At 40.9% G+C, this 19,828-nt stretch overlaps 1 protein-coding gene across 1 annotated transcript in view; it reads left to right on the forward strand.

The window, feature by feature from the left end:
- Positions 1 to 1,024: 1,024 nt before the first annotated feature.
- LOC124864966 (E3 ubiquitin-protein ligase SMURF2-like) overlaps positions 1,025 to 19,828 on the forward strand; it is a 65,410-nt gene continuing 46,606 nt past the window's right edge. The window contains exons 1-2 of the mRNA XM_047359912.1: positions 1,025 to 1,212; positions 1,432 to 1,528. Coding sequence (XP_047215868.1) covers positions 1,477 to 1,528 — 52 coding nt within the window. The 5' untranslated portion in view covers positions 1,025 to 1,212; positions 1,432 to 1,476. The remainder of the gene's footprint in view (positions 1,213 to 1,431; positions 1,529 to 19,828) is intronic.

A 19,828-nucleotide genomic window follows, 5' to 3' on the forward strand; every position in this document is an offset into this window, starting at 1 on the left:
GTTAGTGAGTGCGATTGGGTGAATGTGGCGCTAGTGTAAAGCGCTTTGAGCGGTTTGTATAACTGGAAAAGCGCTATATAAGTTCAGTCCATTTACCATTTAGTGTGTCTAAAGCTCAAGCTCAGTCTGAGAAGATCTGTAAAAATAAATTTTATAGTCTTGCTACAGATTGTTTATTCAATTTAGATCTGGACTTTGACAGGGCCATTTTAACACATAAATATTCTTTTATCTATACATTTTCAAGCAGATCTGGCTGTACGTTTAGGGCAGCGATGTCAGAAATGTAGCCCAAGGGCCATTTGTGACCAAAATTCAAGAATGGTACAAATTTGGTCCACCAGCACATGCAGCTGAGCCAGATGAACACTTTTAGAATAATTTACACAACCCTTTTCTACAAGAATCCAACTGCTTTGTTTTGATAAAACAAAGCACGTTTAGTTTATTGTTGAGCAGCTAAAAGAGAAAACTTCAATAAAAAGAGTTTTGAGTTTTTTCTTTCAAATTTTTGTGGCCAATAAGTGCTTTCCACTTCTCAATTTAAGGCAAAAACTTTGGTCTAGTTTAGCGTCGCTCTCCTGTAAGGTCTTCCTTTAAGCCGATCCCAATTCTCACAGGATTCCTTTACGGATTATCCTATATTTAGATCCATCCATCTTCCCATCAACTCTGACAATCTTCGCTGGCCCTGTGAAGGGTGCATCCCCACAGCATGATGCTGCCATCTCCATGTTTCACCGTGTGAAATGTATTTACGCTATGATTTATTAATTTACTAATTAGATGACTTCTGAAGGCAATTGGTCGCTCTGGATTTTGTTTAAGGGTATCAGATTTAAAAGGTCTGTATAGTAACGCACATCAGACTTCAGATTTTTTTTTTTGTACAGCTGAAATTGTTCATTTAGTGTTTATTAATTTGAAGTGTTCCGCTCGTCACCATCTAAAGCGCACACTGACCCCTGTGTGTGAGTCATGGCTCTGTGCCACACGTTGAAGAAATGTCTGTCTCCCCCAGAGAGTGCTGTCGTCACCGGTCAGCTCGAGAAGCGGGACCTACCCCGGAGGCTCCGCACTTCAGCCGTGGAGGAGCTGAGAGGAGTCCGGGCCAGTCACAGAGGCTCTCTCTGAAGATGTGAAGATAAGCACCGCCGGGACCCCTCAGCAGCCCGCCTACACGTCCCAGCATCGGAGGAGACATTTTTTTTAGTTAAGACAATCTGCAGCTGGGGTTTTTACATTTACGCTCTTCCCTAATTTTCTTTCTTTATAAATTATTATTATTATTATTTTTTGGCATTTTATTCGGGGTCGCTTTGGAAGTTCTGTCCACATCCGGGCTACAATGCTTTGACTCCATTATTGTCTAAAACTGGCGGAGAGGTTCATTAAACCTTATTATTATTATTATTATTTTTCTATATCCAGCCATACGTTTTTAGCAGGCGCAGTGAAGGCTTGGATCAAGAGGAGATGTCTAACCAAGGAGTCCGGCGGAATGGCCCCGTCAAACTGAGATTAACAGGTAGCCAACAACGCATTTTAAATGCCCAAATATATTCCCACACACTTAGCTAGGGGAGGCTGTGTGTATTTGCTGGTGGAGGACACTTCCCATGGGCCATGGAGTTGGCTTTTCCCTCTTGTTGTTGCGACACTTTCTATAAGAGCTATAGACTAATTTAATTCTGATTTTATTTAACACTGTTGGTTTAAATAAGGAGGACCGGCGAGACGGAGCATAAGAGAGTACTGCATTCTGATATTATTGTTCTTGGAAATAGTCTGAGCCCTGCGATTGTCGCCAGTATCCACCACCAATAGTCATAACAAGGCTCCCTGGGTTGCGCTGCTCAGTGCAATGCAATGCAATGGCGTTGTTCTGTCAATAGGCTTAATAAGAAGCGGAAAATGAGCACATCATATATATTAAATTTCCAGATAAATAAACATGTGTGCTTGCCAACTGTGGCACCGCTCTGCTAGACAGACGGCTTCCCATTTAAAGTTGGCTAGCTTAGGTTAGCCTAGCCAGTTAGCTCTAATGAAGCCTTTCTGCCAGGTTCAGGTACCAAACAGCTCCACAGGTCGCTAGAGTTTATAACTGGTCCCAAACAGTGTGCAGTGTCCCCTAACTGGTAGTTAAAAGAAGGTCACTTTAAACCCTTTCTTGCAAAGCAGAAGGTATTTTAGGAGCATTTTCAATAGAATTGTATGTCAAAGCAAATTATTTAATCAGGAAACGCATTAAAATAGATTTTAATTGATGCCACGTATATAAGTTTTGAAAGTTATAATTCTGGGACTTTTATTTATCTGTTTCCTCTGTGTCCCAAAATCACAGAAAATTGGTTAGTTTTTAAAATTTTGTTTGAGGCATTTCCATAAAATTTTAGGAAAAAAAGCAACTTTGATAAAGATCTACCTTTTTAAGTGGTTAAAATGAAAATGTCAGTTATGTGGCTTTTAATGTCTGTTTTAATCCACCTCAAGGCGAAGCTCATTACTGTAAAATATAAACATTTTCTTTATCATCACCGTGACAGGGCATTTTCTTTGAAAAATTCATTGCATCATTTTAAAATAAAACCTAATTTCAGTCCTGCAGTTTAGATGTACAATTTATTTCCTGAGTTTGATGGGTATGTGCTCACATTTCAGATCACTTCAGATTCAGTTTATATGTGCTTGACAACATTAAGACTATTTAGTTTACTTAAATATTTGTGCTCCTCTACAGGTTAATCAAACAGTTTGTTGGACCAAAATGTTGGCAATAAACCTCAGCTATGTCGCTTACAAGAATGAAATAAATTGGTAAAAAGTGATGTCCTGGACCTGTTTACCTTATCATTAGAAACCCTTGAAACTTCAACAGGAAATGCTCAAAGCCTGTGTAGCGGTTTTCTTATTATACCGACAACTCAAAGCACTTTCCTACACAAGTCGCATTCGTCCAACTGCACTCGCACAGTCGTACCCTGTTAGGTAAGCAACTTTAGGTTAAACGGATTGCCCGAGAACGCATCAACGTGTTGGTTGGGAGGAGCTGGAATCAAACTCACGACCTTTTGATTGCCAGATGTCAGTTCCAGTAACAACCCTAGAGCGATCGGCTATTTGAAAGCTGTTTTGCTGTTTGCATGTAGATTACGATTTAGGTATACTTGCGTAAAAACAGCTTCGGATAGTATTGCGTCACCACACACTCTGCCACCTACTGGTCAATAAGTGGAAGTTTATAAAACATTTCCTCAAACCTGCAGGGCCAGTTCTTCTATGGTATGACACCCCTTTAGTCTAAAAAATATTCTTTCATCAACTGATGATGTAAAACTTATTTAACTTTCTACAGTTTTAAAGAATTGATTAGGGATTCACATTATTTCGGCATTAACATCAGCATCGTCATTTTTAACTCATCTGTATCAGTCCGAAAAGTAAAACTGGGCCGATATTAATAATCGATGTTTATTTTCATCTTGTTGCTGTTTGCATATGTGTTACTGGAGGGGATTGGCCATGTGGTATCTGTTTGGGAATGTGACAGTGATGATGATTCATCACAGGATTATGGGGGGTTTAGCTGAAGCAGGTCAGCTACGTCAGCGGTGTGGTTGTTTTTTCACGATTTCGAAAGGGTAGAGAAATGTATATAAGATATACTATATTGGTAAATATCAGTTATTGGCCAGGTCTGTGTTTAAGTGTGTTATTAGAAGATCAGCAGTCTCGTCTGAACCATTGACCTACTCTCACCTCTACGTTATGATTCATTGTAAAACATAAATATATGAGCACTCTGCAGCAGCAGGCTGTTGTGCAAGTCTGTGCGGACATCTCTCTCCCTCCTACTCTTCTTCAGCCATTTGGTTCGTGCCTTTTTAACACAAACCATAAAAAAAAAAAGTAAAAGGTTTTCATGAGAGCTGTTTGGTGTTTTGACTGGGACAGGGGTCACACAGCTGCCCTTTATTTGATCTACGGCCAGGACCTGACTTAAATCCCATTAAAAGGATGTCTGGTTCCACCAGGAGGGGCCGAAATAAATGTTTAAGCTGGTGCTGGTTCTGATAGGAGTAAGTGAAGCCAAAATTCAGTAACTGTTTTGAGATGACACTTAATGAGCATGGTCAAGGACAGCAAGCTTTCGACACTGTTTGTTCAGTGTTCAGTGAAGCTGAGTTTGATGCGTGACCTGGGTGCACGGCAAAACGCTGCAGGAACTTTCAGGAAAACTCCAACATTTTCCACGACAGAGAGAGGTTGAAAGTCCAGAAGGGATATGGCAGAGCAACTTCATTGTACTTCTTTCAGCCTTCCTGTTATCTGCTAAAAGCTTTGCTCTCTCCTGGTCTCTCATAGCCTGAATGAATCTCAAAGGAATCTTTTTTCTTTCTGCTCTCGGTGGAAGAGGACGCTTTTCTCTGTCTCCCGCACCCTCCCATATCTACCCTGCTTCAGCTCTGTGTCTTGTCTTTCTTTTTGGAGCCTCTTTTTGCATATCTTCCAAAATTCTGAGTTATGGATTTGGTCAGCTGGTCTCCCAATGCAAGTGACCCAGCTTATTTGAATGATGGGACCACAGCTGCCTCATACCAGCGACCTCAAGGATTAATATTGTCATTTTTCTTCTAGCAGAGGATGAATTCCTTACCACAGAGGACTTAATGAGCTAATTACCTCTATTAGAAAGATTGGATTAGAACCAGCTCTTACCAGTAAACTCCCAAGGATTATTGTCATTTGATTTGTTTTTCTGTGTTTGATTTTCTGTATCATTGTAATGTTTTTCCTCATGTACAGCGATTTTAGTGCCTTGTTGCAGAAAAGCGCTATATAAATAAACTTGACTTGACTTGACTATGGATGCCATATCTTTTTACCCTTTCATTCACATTCTATAATGTCAGTACTTGGGTTTTGTCTGATTTACAGATGAGTTGTCTAGATGCTAAAGCTCACATATAGAGGGTGGGAATGTTGGAAAGGAAAGAAAAGGCTGGAGACAACGTGCTATAATCCCAACCAAATTCATTATTGCATTATTCAGCAATTTTAGCTCTATTTCATGTATTCCTGTTATCATGCAGTCCTAATTCTTAGGTGTTAATTTGTGTGTCCTTCAGTAATATCTGGAACTTGATGCATCGCTACAATATTTCACAATATTTAATAAAGTCTCATACAGCCATTTGTTTCACTGCAGCCTTGGAGGGCCAGCAGTAGTCTCCTGGTGGAAGGCTAAGAATGTGACTCTTAACGTGAGTACCCAAACCCCCCCCCCCCCCCCCGCGACTTAAATCCAACATTTTTATGAACAGCTGTAATGTTTGCTTGTTTTTTTTGGTTTTCGCTCAATCGTTTGCTGCAGTCTTGGCCTAAAGGTGATTGGATCTGGAAAAATACATGATGTCAGTATCTAATTGTAATTAACTTCGATTGCTTTGACAACATGTGAGGATCAAATCCCTCCCTTTTAGAAGTACTACTTATATTTATGTTTTTATTTCTTTGTTAGGCTGTGAATAGGCTGGTATGAGAGACTTTGGATCCATGATATTATGCCAGAAGTTTAAAATAAATCTAATTCATTTTATTTAAAACAGTAGAGCAACACTGAGTTGTATTGCTGCCAATACAATATAACATTTATTATTATAGTTATTTTATCTATAACTTTTCTCATTTTGAGTTTGAAAATATAAATACCCAATTAATGTAGTAAAGGTTTCCAAGTGCTTATGTTTATTTTATAATATAACATCTAATAATCTATATTTAAAATTGAAAATGTTTATGCCTTTTTGCCATGTATATGTTTATGATGCTTTTGTTTTCAGCTAGTGGTTGTTTGTTAAGAGTGATGGGTGATGCTCCATTATTTTCAACACTATGACTGTCAGGTTCATTTATGACCTAAAAGCTTTCCACGCAGTCAGACATGTTTGTTTTGTACCCTTGGAACAGTTTAAACACTGGCAGTGTGCAGCAACAGGTGGGGGAGGGGCAGCGGTTCTCCATACAGCCAAGAAAACTCTGCTCACTCTTCCATTTTCTCATTAAAGTTACTCTAAAACGTAGGAATGACATGGCCGAATATTTTCAAGCTGTAACAGTGTTAACACCTTGATACCGGTGTGCGTCCCGTTCAGAGGTGTGCACATCTGTTGTACGGCGCTGCTAAATTTTCTTCCCAAGGAGTTGCAACATCACTGCTGGTTTTCTTTCATTTGCAGTCCAACTTATTTATTTATTTTTTGACACGTAGCCGCTTTATTAACGTCTCCTAAGACAGCCCGCAGATGATGCGTCGCTACATCTGAAGGGGCTTGTAGCTGTTTGTCTTGTAGGCGTCCATATGAACCAGATGTTCCACATGTTGGTCAGCTACTAAGGTGGAAAAAATTGTTCAAGCAAGCTGCTAAAACCAACACTTTGGAACAAGACTCACCCCCCGACTACTGCTGTACAGCTGATCGCTTCTATGTTATGTCTCGTGTAAACACGGTTAATAGCGTTGCATGCTCAATCGTCTGGGGCATACATTACACCGTGAAAACATGACTCATTGCTTTGTGTGATCATTCATAAATTCTCCTTTGGGTCTTGGAGTGGAGTGTAGTAATGTGTGTGTGTGTGTGTGGGGGGGGGGGTGACTGGAGGCAAAGCCACACAAAGCGTCTGGATGGGATTAAGCCTTTGCAAAAAAGAGAACCTGAAGCATCAAGACTGATGTGCTTCAGAATTACAAGCTCTTCTTTCCTGCCATTGATTTTGTGTTCAGATCCACATTCTTGACATTTATTGTTGCGCTGCCTGAGCTTTTCGTTTACATGCGACTTGTCGAGCATATGGTTTGCTCATCGGAATTCTTTGGCACGATTCAGATCGGAGAAGAGAGCGATCTCTGTGGGATTCCCTAAAATTCTCCACTCGCATTCCCACCTCTTCCTCTCGGAGTCCCTCCAGTTCTTTCCGACTGGAAGCTTCTTCCCCTCTCAGACCAAAGCACATTTTACTCCCACCCATACTGGCTGTTCCTCTGGATGCTGACTCTGATTCTGTCCCATGCGTTCTGTGGCTATTGCTTGTCCTTATTTTTTATTTAATCCCAGACGATAAGAAGTTGGTGTTTCTGCAGCTGTTTCTACATACAAGAGGAACCAGCAATGTTATTTTGGATGAAAACCTTGTAAAAAAGTCCTGTCTGTTAGATGACTGACAGTTGAATGGGCACAGATGCTGCCTGAGAAGAAAACAGACTTGTTTTAACGATGTAACAAAGGCCTCTGGGGTTTCACACAGGCCCCGCTGTTTGGTTTGGACTGAAAGGCTCTAGGTCTCTCCTGTTTGGTGCGGGTCCCCACTTTTTGTATGCCTCTTAGCCTGACTGTAGTCTACAGATGGAGGGTCTTTGGATCTTTGTTGGTTAAGAGGAAGATTTTCCTGCAGCTGTGCATAGAGGGGGGTGTGTGGAGGCACAGGACCTGATGATCAAGGAAGTTTTAATGTGGTCTGTGCTGGCTCTTGGGGCATTCATGTGGTCTCAGTCAGAGCTGTGTTTTTTACAGAGTGGCTGTATGGAAGTGATTTGAGTTCATCTGGGTGTTCAGACAGGATACGTTGTAAATATGCAGTGATTAGCTACATGTGGTGAGCCGGGCCTCACTGCGGAGATGCTTTTTAAAGGAAACATTTCCCCTTTTTGCTGTGAGAAGTTGTGAAAGGAAACTAAGCGATCTTGGAAAAAAGGAGTAAAATGAGGGTGGGAAGTCTAAAATTCAGCAGGCAATTATTATTCATACACAAACATTTGCCTTCCCCCCCTGCTGAGAGCCTCCCATTAATTTAAATAGGTCCACCAATTAATTGACTGACTGGAGTTGGCCTCCCTGTTGGTTCAGCTGCTCCACAGTGATGACAAAGCTTTCTGCGCCTGTTCTACCCTCAAGCCCCACCAGCAGCCCCTGAAGGAGACCATATGCAGTGGGGCGGGGAGGCAGAGAGTGGGCAGCTTCCTTCAGAGGAAATGCTTCCCGACCCAAACATTTGTCTAAACGTCACCTTTGACAGGTGGGAAGCAGAATATTCCAGAATTCCCCATTTAAAGTTCACCTTTTAATAATAAATGGAGAAACTGGGCTCATATTACCTTAGAAGGATGTCAAAAATGTCATATCCCTGGGTGGCTTACAGGTTTACCCTGTCTCACTATGACCTGTGGTGCATGAGCTAGTTGAGTGGGTGGCACGTGTAGTTGAGGGAGGTCGTAGATCATCAACGCTTCATAATGGCTGCTTTGTTATAATAATTTGAGAACCAACAATAACTTTCTGTGTTCTTTTTTCCTGTCTCCAATAGCATCTGATTGAAAGAAAATAGCAAACCTTTTTATAGTAGTACAGGTCAAACCAGGTCCTTTTGTTTGGTGGCAGCAGAGTTAATGAATACAAATGCAAGCAAATGTGAAAATGTGTTATTTTTCTTTCACTTCACAATAAATTTGTCCTGGTATCGCAAATAAAATCCCAGTGAAAAAGTGTCTGAGAGCATTTGCAAGGCAATGTGTGTCATGTTACAACTGTAGTACAGTCCAGTTGTTGGTCAAGGCGTTCCCAGGCCAGCTGAGAGACATAGTCCCTCCAGCGTGTCCTGGGCCGTCCCCTGGGCCTCCTCCCGGTGGGACGTGCCTGGAACATCTCCCAAGGAAGGCGTCCAGGAGGCATCCGGTATAGATGCCCGAGCTTCTCACCCTATCTCTAAGGGAGTGCCCAGCCACCCTACGGAGGAAGCTCATTTCAGCCGCTTGTATCCGGGATCTCGTTCTTTCGGTCATGACCCAAAGTTTATGGCCATAGGTGAGGGTAGGAATGTAGGCCGACCGGTAAATCGAGAGCTTCGCTTTTCGGCTCAGCTCTCTCTTCACCACAACGGACCGGCACAGCGCCCCCGTTACTGTGGCAGCCGCACCGATCCGTCTGTGAATCTCATACAAATATGTAAAATATAAAAAATCATCATCTGAGCGAATAAATATGACAAAGATGCATCTCTGGGCAGGAAATCATGCTGTTGCTCCCCCCTCCAGCAGATGAAGGCTGATCATACTGGGCGCTCTACGCTCAATGCTATAAAAAGACTTGAGTGGTATGAAAAAGGTTGGACTGTGTCTGCTTTACCCTCAGTCACATGGAGGTGTAATTTGTAGAAAGATCCATGGGGCTGAGGAGAAGCTCTCATCCTTCTTGGGGGGTCTGGGTGAGACCCTCTTCAAAGGCCTTCTCTGTTAACCTGGCTGTGGTGGTTAATGGGTCAGAATTGCATTAGCGGTGAATGCGATGGAGGGAAGTTCCACTGAGAGCTAAATGGATATTTTGCTGCTGGCTCTTCTTCCATCCTCTCTGCCTTGCTCTGTGCACATACCACTCTCACACAGCTGTGGCCTTGCCCTCATTTCTTTCCTATCTCTTCAACTAGAAATCTCTTTGAAATCGCACTCGGATTTAGTGCTGTTGTTTTCTTTGTTGATGTTGTGTTTGTGCAAACCCTGTTTTGTTCTAGAGCTCTGTTTGTTTTTAGATGGACTCTTTCTACTGATGCAATCCAGACATTTTTTAATTTCTGGAAGGTCTTCGGAGTGTGGATTAACTTATTAATTGAACTCTGTCTTTTCCTCATAGTAACCAGTACATGTGATCTTTCTGTGTACATTTTAAGGAGTGCCTTGCAGAAGTACTTCTACATTTTTAAACCTTTTCACTTATTGTGGCGTTACAACCACAAACTAATCACTAATTATCCATAGATGTGAAGTGGAAGAAAAAAATAATGCATCGTTTTCAAAACTCTAAAAGTGTTACACGTCTTTGCCCTCTTCCTCCTTTACTCTGACACCCCTGAAGAAAACGCAGTCCAACCAGTTGCCGTTAAGAAGTCACCTAACTGGTAAACATAAACCTCCTGTGTGTAATTTATTCTTAGTTTAAATGCATGTGTTTATATGAGGACCCAGATGGTGAAACATGGTGGTGGCAGCATCATGCATTCTGCCTATCAGGAGAAAACCACCATAAACATGTGGCAAGAGCTACAATTGAATGGTTAAATCAACGCATCTCGTGTTTAATATGAACCTAAATCGAATGAAGAATGTTGGGCATGACTTCCCCCTCTAAAATCTTACTGAGCTTGAGCTATTTTGCAAAGAATAATAATCAAAAATGTCTCTTTAGATCTGCTAGTTGTTAGAGACACACCCCAAAAGACTTGCAGCTGAATTTCCAGAGAAAGGTCTTTCTACAAATATTAAATTAGGCGGCTGAAAACAAACGCTTGCCGCAGTTTTCAGATTGTAAAAACTTTGTGTCGGTCCAACTGTGAGCAGCTCCAGCATCTCCAGCCGAGTCTTCTATGCTTGTGTGAGTGGCTGCTGCTCTTTTAATACACTCTTCTTTGGCTTTGAAATTGAAACTCCAATTGTAAGCCTCCTTTTTGTTTGTGGGTGATATCTGAAATTATTTTCCAGTCCATCCAGTGTGCCCAGTTGAGATGCCTCGGCTAGTTTACTAAATGTCTTGCTCGCTCTGATAAACGTCAGCACATGCAAGGGTCATTTGACTTTTCCTAGAAACAGGGGAGTTGTCAGGGTGGCCCGGGCTGTTTCCGCCCAGCTGTCTGATGGAGAACAGCAAACTGGGATTTATTCTTGGACACCCTGACTCTGCTTTAAAACCCGGTAGAGGCTCGAGTCGTTATTGTTAACTCTGACTCACCTGAAGCATATGGAACGTTCTCGTGTCCCCTGTGTTACTGACCGAGGGATTGTTGATGCAAAAGCAACAAGATGCAAACTGACTGGACACGTATGCCTGTGCTTCACGTTGGAGGGGACAGCAACAGAGGAGAGATGTTTATATTCACATAAGATCACATTTCAAATGGCAGCTCTGCTTAGGTTGAAAAAATACACCACAGGATTGCTGCAATGTAAAAAAATAAAATAAAATAAAACATATAGAGCACATGCACACTGGAACATATGTATTTAACCCCCCCACTCCTCCCTGCACAGCGGTTACTACACATCCACTTGAATATCAGTTTCTTTTTGAGAGTGAGTGTCATGATGTGTAACCGTCTGGTTGGTAAAGGTTGTGGTTTGCTCCACAGGAAGGCCGTAATGAAACGATCCTGCAGATCAAAGCTAGACTAGGAGTGCCTGATGATTCACCTCTTGGCCAGCGTCTACGCAAACTGTTATCAGTCATAGTAGGGAAGGTTGATTCTGATTTGTCTAACAGTGTTGCAATAGATGTGGGACTTAACTGTCTGCTGCTCTTTCAGGCGCAACATCAAACCAGATGTTATCATTTTTCCATGTTTTATTGACTGGAGTAAATGTATGTCCGTTGTTTGTCATCCATCCAAAATTCGTAGCTTTGTGTTTACAGCAGAAATTTCAACTTTGGCAGATGTCAAAATGCAGGCTACTAAGTCCGTTGCAAAAGTATTCATACCCCTTGAAGTTTTTCATGTTGCAGAAAAAAAAACAACTATTCATTTAGTTTGAGTTTTTATGCAATTGGACCAAAACAAATTAGAGCCAAAAATGGAAATAAAGAGAAAAGTAGACAAGATTTTTAACATGTTTCACAAATAAAAAACTGAACAGTGTGGCATGCATTAGTATTCATCTCAGAGTTATTAGTTAATTAGATGAAGGTCGGGGCTTTGACTGGGCCAGTCTAACATATTAATATATTCTTTGATTTAAAGCATTGTATTGTATGATTAGAGCAGATTTCCATGTATTTATCTCCACTATTATTTCAGTGGCTCTGACGAGCTTCAGTGTTCCTGCTGAAGTAAAGCATCACTCCAGCATAAGAGTTTTGTTTATGATAGATCTGTTTTGATTTACTTTTTAATAAAAAACAAATTGCAAATTATTTATACCCTTCTCAATAATCAATGGAAATTATATATTTTTCAGCATGTTTCCACTGGTATTCGAATGATTTGTTCCTTAATGATGAGCTCCAGGACCGAGGACGGTTGGTTGCTCTGGATTTTATTTCGGAGTATAATATTAAAAGGATGAATATACAAATACAACCCTTACTTTTCAGATTTTTATTTGTGAGAAATTTTGGGAACCAGAGACCAATTTCCTTCCACTTAACTATTATGTGGTGCTGTGTTTTTGTGTATCACATAGAACCCCAGTAAAACACATTGAGCAGCATGAAAAAACGTTTAAGGGAAAGGTCTTTTATTTGGGTCAGACATGACGCTTGCTAATAGTTGCTTTATAGATGACTGGGCGCATTGTTAAAGCTGATTATTGCATGCAACTACATGCCGCGTCATTCAACTGTGCCTTTTGATCAGCAGACCACCTCAGTGGGTTAATCATGACAATTACTTTAAGAGAATACTGCACATGGCAAAATACGATGACGAAGTGCTTTATCTAATTGCAGTGTAGCGTTTCGTCTCTGATTATGGCATGAATGTTGTTCAAAGTCTTAAAGTTCAACAGATCTATTGGCAAGTCAGACAGCAGAAAATGGGAAAACATGGCTGGGTGGTTGTGAAGTAACACTAGTTGCTAAATCATGCTCTGCAACAAAAACTTCCAAGGAAAGTTGGAGGACAGGGAAGCAAAGTAGCATTTTTCTGGCAATAATTAGGTAAGCGAGGTGGCCATCCAGTTCTCCTCAACAGGATGGTAGTACTATTCCTGCAGCTTGATCCTCTATCCACCACAGTTACATCAGAGGGGGTGAGGAGGCCAAGAAGCAAGGAAAGCCACGCAGCCGCCCAATACAGGCTAGGTCCCAGCCATCGGCTCTGCAAGCTTGCCTCTGCTCTGCTCGTTGTTTTCACTTCCCTCTTAGCCATGATGGTACTGTGGAAGACTTTACTCGCCTGGATGACTTTCTGTTGGACACGTTGAATTGTACACAGTGGAAAGAGAGAGTGATGTAGTCTGCAGGGGTAACAGGAATGCCACTGCAGATTGCCATTGTGGCATAGTTTCCCACTTTTTGGAGCTGAAAATGGGGAGAGGAGTTATGCAATTACAGTGGACTGTATCTTGGAAGGAAAAGGTGACGTTAGATGGATGAATTGTTCTCACACTAAGAATGTAGGCAGCCTCTTTCCTTTCACATGTGTGGATGTGTGTGGTGAGCTTCTCTATGTTGTTGAACAGGTTTGTTAAAGAAGTTTAAGTTCTCCATATGTCCAGTTGCTATTGTACAGCTTTGTACCTTCTCTCTGTTTAGGGGTAGGCAAGGTTGGAGGGCAGTTTCAGTTTAACTTCGCTGTTTTGTTCAGGTTCTTGATCTGATGTGAGCAGACTTCTTCTCACAATTGACTAAAACAACCAGGAAACCAATGTTTTAAACTTCGTTTCCTGGTTGTCTAACTGTGATCAACACTGTAAAACATTGTGTTGTGATGAATATAAACAGTCTGTCTTTTTTTTTTAACCAGTTTTTTGTGACTTAGAAAACTGTGTTGTTCATCAGGAAAACTGCTGTCATTGTTAGAGACGCACCAATTAATCAGCCAGAGGTCAGACTCAGACAATGTTCCCTCGATTGGCTGTAATTTATGATCAGCATTTTAAATATTAATTAAATGCATCAAAAATGTTATTTCCCACTATTTGTGTTCCATAAAAACATTAACAGCATGTAGTTTGCACTTTTTTTGAGTCTGATTTAAGATTTTAGGTTAGATACATACAATAATGTATTCATCAATGCATGTATTGAGTAGCATATCATTTTTTGGTATTGGTAGTGAAGGATTGTGGGGCTTGGATTCACTGACTGGGAAAATATAGATTTTTAAGTTTCCCAATGGCTGGTCACTGGCCAAAGAAAGTTCAATTTAGGCTGATTCCTTTCACATTTTCTGTTTGTGTTTTGTATTAATTGGACATCAAATGAATCTAGGGGTGTTTTATCATCTGCTTGTTTCTTCTAAAATGCTCGATTGCTGACTAGATGGTTCTTTCACTTTCTCACACAAGACACATGCAAAGACAATGGAGCATACTGAATGGGACAGTTTTTTTAAACTTGGAAAGTACAGTTTTTTTCCTAGGTAATCCTTTTTCCTCAATAAAGATGATTCACTGGTATATCCTGTTACAGCTTTTCCGTTCTATTTGTCTAAGTCTTGGAAATTACAGGTCTGTAGAAAGGTATTAGAGGATATTCCTGGCAGTTTGGGGTTCCATGATCACTTTGCTTCCAATGACTTAATAATATTTGTGTTATGTGACCAAAAGAGGTCTTGTCAGATTTGAATATTGCATAAGTGGATTTGTTGGGTTTAAGAAGCAAGCCAATGAGATATATGCCTGTGGTTGTAAGTCAGTGTGTGGGTTTTGTAGAGCTGGACTGGGTTTCTGACACCCCAACTTTCTTCCTCTTATGCTTGACTGAACTAAGGTTTGGTGCTGTAATAAGATTTTTAAGAAAGGTGGCTACTTTTGAAGAGAATTGGTTGGCAATGATTTACTTACCCCGTGTATCATATGCAGCTTAATCTCTACAAAAAGTGTTTGATACACTGGAAAAAATTCCCATGACCTCTGTGTGTATGAGTGTTTCTGCAGCGTTGAACATATACTTTGCTGTTATCTCAGCTGAGCAAATAGAAAGTATGCAATAATTAATTTTTTTGCAAAAAAAAATAGGATTCTGTTCTCAATATACTTACAATAAACTACACACACTATGAAAAGTGTTTTTTTTTCCCTTTAACTGTCTTCATTCAATATTTTTATTACACCTGAGGAAAGAAGGTAGACCGATTGTTATCCTATTCTTCTAATTCAAATTAACCGTTAATGATACTGAAAATAGCTTGCTTTAGTCTTCCTGCCACAATATAACTACACTGTGTTAACTAACCACAACTACAACAACCACTCTAAAGATTGTTAGCACAATTAGGTATGTTGCAATCACTGATTGGGAAAAAAGATCGTAAGTTTTTGTTTCCAGACAGCTAATCATCGGTCAGGAAAAATAAAAATCAGCCGATTCCTTTCAAGATCTGCTGCTGTTTCTGCTACTAACAGTAGTATATCATTAAAATAGCAGAAGAGTGAAAAGGGGGCCTTTTCCAAGATTCTTTCTGTCGCAACTTCTCTCAGATGTTGCTTTGATTTAAGTGTGGAAGACATGACCACTTTCCCTAACTCTGCTACCTTCTCCTACTACTCCAATTTTGTGTTATTTGCTGTTATTTCAGCTTTTAACTTTATGTTCTCACTCAGGTTTTTATCTCCCTAGAAGCTACACCTAGCCTGGCTTTGTTTTTAGCTGTGACACCTTCCTGGAGGGGGGCATGGGCTGAGTTACTGCTGCAAACAACTTCATTTGGTCCTTCTATAGATGATACACTTGGCCCTGACTTTCAGTGTTTAACCCTGTCTCTCTAATAGACATAGCTCTTGGCTGAGCTTCTACTATGACTAACTGTATATTCTCTCTTTCATACTCTAGACCTGAAAACTGGTTCAGAGTTTTTCTGCTTGGCTGTCTTTCTCTCCTAGATGAAACCATTAAAGGAACTACCACTGCCTTTAACATTTTACTTTTCTTTCTCCTAGAAAGTACTCGTGGATCAGTGCTTCTGTATTCTTTTGTGTGTATGCTCTGTTCTCTCAAACCTCCAGTCAGTCGTGGCAGATGGTCGCTCACACTGAGCCTGGTTCTGCTGGAACTTTCTTCCTGTTAAAGTGGGGTTTTCCTCTCCACTTTCGCTACATCCATGCTCAGTGTGAGGGATTGCTGCAAAGTCGATGCAAGCGACTGTCCACGGTCACTACATGCTCATCCAGGAGGAGTGGATGCTGCAAGTCAGTGACTCGATGCAATCTGCTGGGTTTCCTTAGATAGAAATACTTTTAACCAATTTGAATAATAAACCGAATTTGACTTCGTCTTTTCATTGTTAGGATTAATTGGATGTATGTACCTGACTTGCAATCTGTATGATTTGACTGAACTGACTTTGTAAAATGCCTAGAGATGACATGTTTTGTGAATTGGCGCTGTATAAATAAACTTACCGCCAGAGAATATAAAAAAAACGTACTTAGTCAGGGAGGGTATTTGAGTAGTTTGCACAGATTAACATCTAGGAAACAACAGAACCCAGTATTTCCCAGCAGAACATTGACCAAAGCATCACACTGGCCCTGTCATTCTAAGTTCATCCCTTTGTGCCTCGTCCTTGACTGGTACAGTACTCCAAAACACATTTAAGCACCCTGAATTTTTTAAAATTTTTTCATGTTACAACTCTTTAACTTGAATGTATTGTGATATGTATTCAACCCCCTTTCTTCTGATACTCCTAAATAAAATCCACCACAGCTAATTGTCTTTAGAAGTCAACTACTTAATAAATGGAACCAACCTTTGTGTGATGTAGTACTGTTAAATTCCTCATCCTGTAATGAGTTTGACATAACTGTAAACAGGCCAAGGCATGGCTGTCCTCCTGTACTGAGAAGAGCTCATAGAATCAGTCAAGAGACTCTTGGTAACTCTCGAGTAGGGGTCCTGAACCTTTTTGGCTGAGAGAGCCATGAACGCCACAAATTTTTAAATGTAATTCCGTGAGAGCCATACAATATGTTTAACACTCAATACAAGTAAATGTGTGCCTTTTATGTAAGGCCAACACTTGTTAAGTCTCTGAATTCTTTTTAACAATGTTGTTATGCTGTTGCTAACCAATGATGAATAAAGTACTTCTTACCATTAATGCTACATAGTAAGGTTAAGCTTCATGCAGGCGTTGAGACTTCCATCTGTTAAACGTGATCGTAAGTTGGTCTTAATGTTCTTTAGATGTGAGACTGCTCCACATGCATACGTAGAGCCAAACATTGTCAGTAAAGCAATATTCACACGCTGCAGTGTGTGGTATGTAATGGGAAGCGCATTCCAAGTTTTGACAATCAGCTGGTCCACGGGTTGAAGTATTTTAATTTCTGTCCCTTTGTGTTTGCTCGCCAACTCTGCTTGCTGTCGTGCAAGTCTTTCCAAATCTTCATTCGGTGACTTGAACTTATTCACCCACATGTCTGAGGGCTTCAGGTCCTCAGCTTGTAGCTCAAAATCTCTGACGGAGACACTGGGGATGTCACTTGGGTCGGCGCTGTCCACTGCACACTTGTGTGGATGGGTGATGAACTTAAAAACATGAGTGCGCTCACCAATTTCTCCAAAGCGCGCTTTGAATGACTGCAGGAGATTAGATGTGAAGCCCACTAGCTGCAGGAGATCAAGATGTTGAGCAAGGTCACTTGCTGTGCATGCATCTTTAAACTCCCAGTTTTTCAAGCTGTAGTAAACAACTTGTTTCAATGTCGGCAATGAAGAGTTCCAGCTTGTTTTCAAATGCAAACACTGCTTGTTGAAGGGATAAGACTGTATTACCAGTGCCATGCATTTTCACATTGAGCTTTTTCAGACGTTCATTCATGTCCACAAGATAGTAGAACTCCAGGAGCCACTCAGTGTTAGCTAACTCAGGATGCTCGACGTTTTTCATTTCAAGAAAAGTCCGGATTTTGCTCAGATAAGCTGCAAAACGGCTGAGCCCCTTCCCTCTTGACAACCAGCGCACATTGCTGTGCAAACACAGACTAGGATAATTATTCCTAACTTCATCCAGCAGTGTTTTAAACTGGCAATCATTTAAAGCTCGGGCAACAATAAAGTTGATCACCCAAATGACCAGCGACATCACCTCACAAAAGCGCCTCCTGATGTAGGATGCAGTGAAAACTTAGGATGAGTCTCTTTTCATATTCACGAAGAAACGCTGCAAATACTCTGTTTATGCCCATCATGCACGGAGCACCATCAGTACACACCGAAATAAGTTTATCCATCTGTAGATTTTTTCCTTTAGCGAACTCAGTGAAAGACTTGAATAAGTCATCCCCTCTTGTTGTCCACTTCATAGGCAAGACATCAAGACTTTCCTCACGTAGTGTGTCTCTGACAGCATACTTTGCAATCACGCTGAACTGGGATAAATGGTTTACGTCTGTTGACTCATCCAAAGCGAGAGAAAAGAATGGTGCTGCATTTATGTCCTTCATTTGTATTGCCTCAATTTGATTTCCTATCGTGATGGTACGATCGTGAACAGTTTTTGCCGACAGAGGCATGTCTTTTGTTTGTTTCATTGTCTTTTTCCGAAAGTCATGAAAAAGTTCATTGGCAACATCAAGCATGAATGTTTTTGCATACTCCCCATCTTTGAATAGGTTTCCGTTTCTCACAATTGCTAAAGCACCAGCAAAGCTAGCCGAATTCCAGTCATTTTGTTGGGTCCAAACACGGAGTTGCTTCTGATTAGCTTGCACTCTGCACAGTAGCTTTTGACAGGCTTTCTTCCAACTGTCCCCCGCTGGATATTTCAATGCAAATGTAGTATGGCGTGTGTCGAAGTGTTGCTTTATATTTGACATTTTCATCTATGCAAATTTTATCATTGCATATTAGGCACACTGCAGAACCTGCTCTCTCCACAAAGGCGAATTCCTCTGTCCATTCTTGCTGAAAAGTACGATACTCCTTGTCTTTTTTTTTTTTTTGGCCATCTTCTTCGTCGAAAGGGTTTCTGCAATTATCTAGCTGACTACTTGATTAAAAGAAGGAAGTTTAGTCCCTGACCTTACAATGACCCGTGTACGTTATGCATTATCCAATAAAAATTTGGTGTTGTCCCGGAGGACAGCTGTGATTGGCTCAGCCAAATGCAACTATGAACATGAGCGGTAGGAAATGAATGGATTGAAATAAATGAGAATGTTTTATATTTTTTTACGTTATTATTTTTTTTATTAAAGATTTGTCTGCGAGCCAGATGTGGCTCGCGAGCCATAGGTTCCCGATCCCTGCTCTAGAGGAACTGCAGTGAGCTACAGCTCTGGTGGGACAATCTGCTGAGAGGACAGCTGTTAGCCGTGCATTTTTTCTTTTATGGAAAAGTGGCAAGAAGAAAACCACTGCAGAAAGAACGGCACAAAAAGTCCCCCTCGTAGGGGGCCAAATGGGACCAGATCTTTGAAAAAGATTTTAAACTCAACAAGACTTTTACATGGCATAAAAGATATAACAAGAAAACTTGTTAGAGGCTGTTAAAGACTTCACTCTAAGTGATGTCCATAGACCTTTTGTCGTCTGGTGTCCCATGTAAACCCTTTCTGTGGTGGACAAAGGTCAGCGTGTCCATCCTGCTAGACCTGAATTTATACAACGCTTTATATAACCAACTTTTTTTTTCTTTTAGGTTTCTTTCAGTTTGGTTTATTGTTCACTTATATAGTCTTTTAACGTTAAAGTAATATTAGACCTACTCCCGATAAACTGTGCCTTGTTCTCTCTGTGTATTAGGATAAATAGTTGCATGTCGGTGAGCTTGTTATGCATGGAAACTCCGGCACTCTTCTAATACTAGCCTCCATCTGCTGCAGGCCCAGAGATAATGATCTACAGAGACCGTGTGCAAGACTAAACACTGGAAACAGACGGGGAGACAGTTCAGACATTAGTTAGACAGATAAAGAAAAGCTTGACTGGTACACTTATCAGCAACAACTTGGAAATCTACATTGTCGTCTGTGCTCTTCTTTCAGGTTTTGAATCCAAGAAACGGTCGGGAAGGAATGGGAAAGGGGAAAAGGAGGTCCTTTTGTTTATGGTGTAACATTGTTGTGCATGAGACTGCATGGTCCTCCTGAGCCTGGAATCAAGACAGGCCAGACAAA

Source organism: Girardinichthys multiradiatus, chromosome Y, assembly GCF_021462225.1.
Source record: "Girardinichthys multiradiatus isolate DD_20200921_A chromosome Y, DD_fGirMul_XY1, whole genome shotgun sequence".
NCBI classification, from domain to species: Eukaryota; Metazoa; Chordata; class Actinopteri; order Cyprinodontiformes; family Goodeidae; genus Girardinichthys; species Girardinichthys multiradiatus.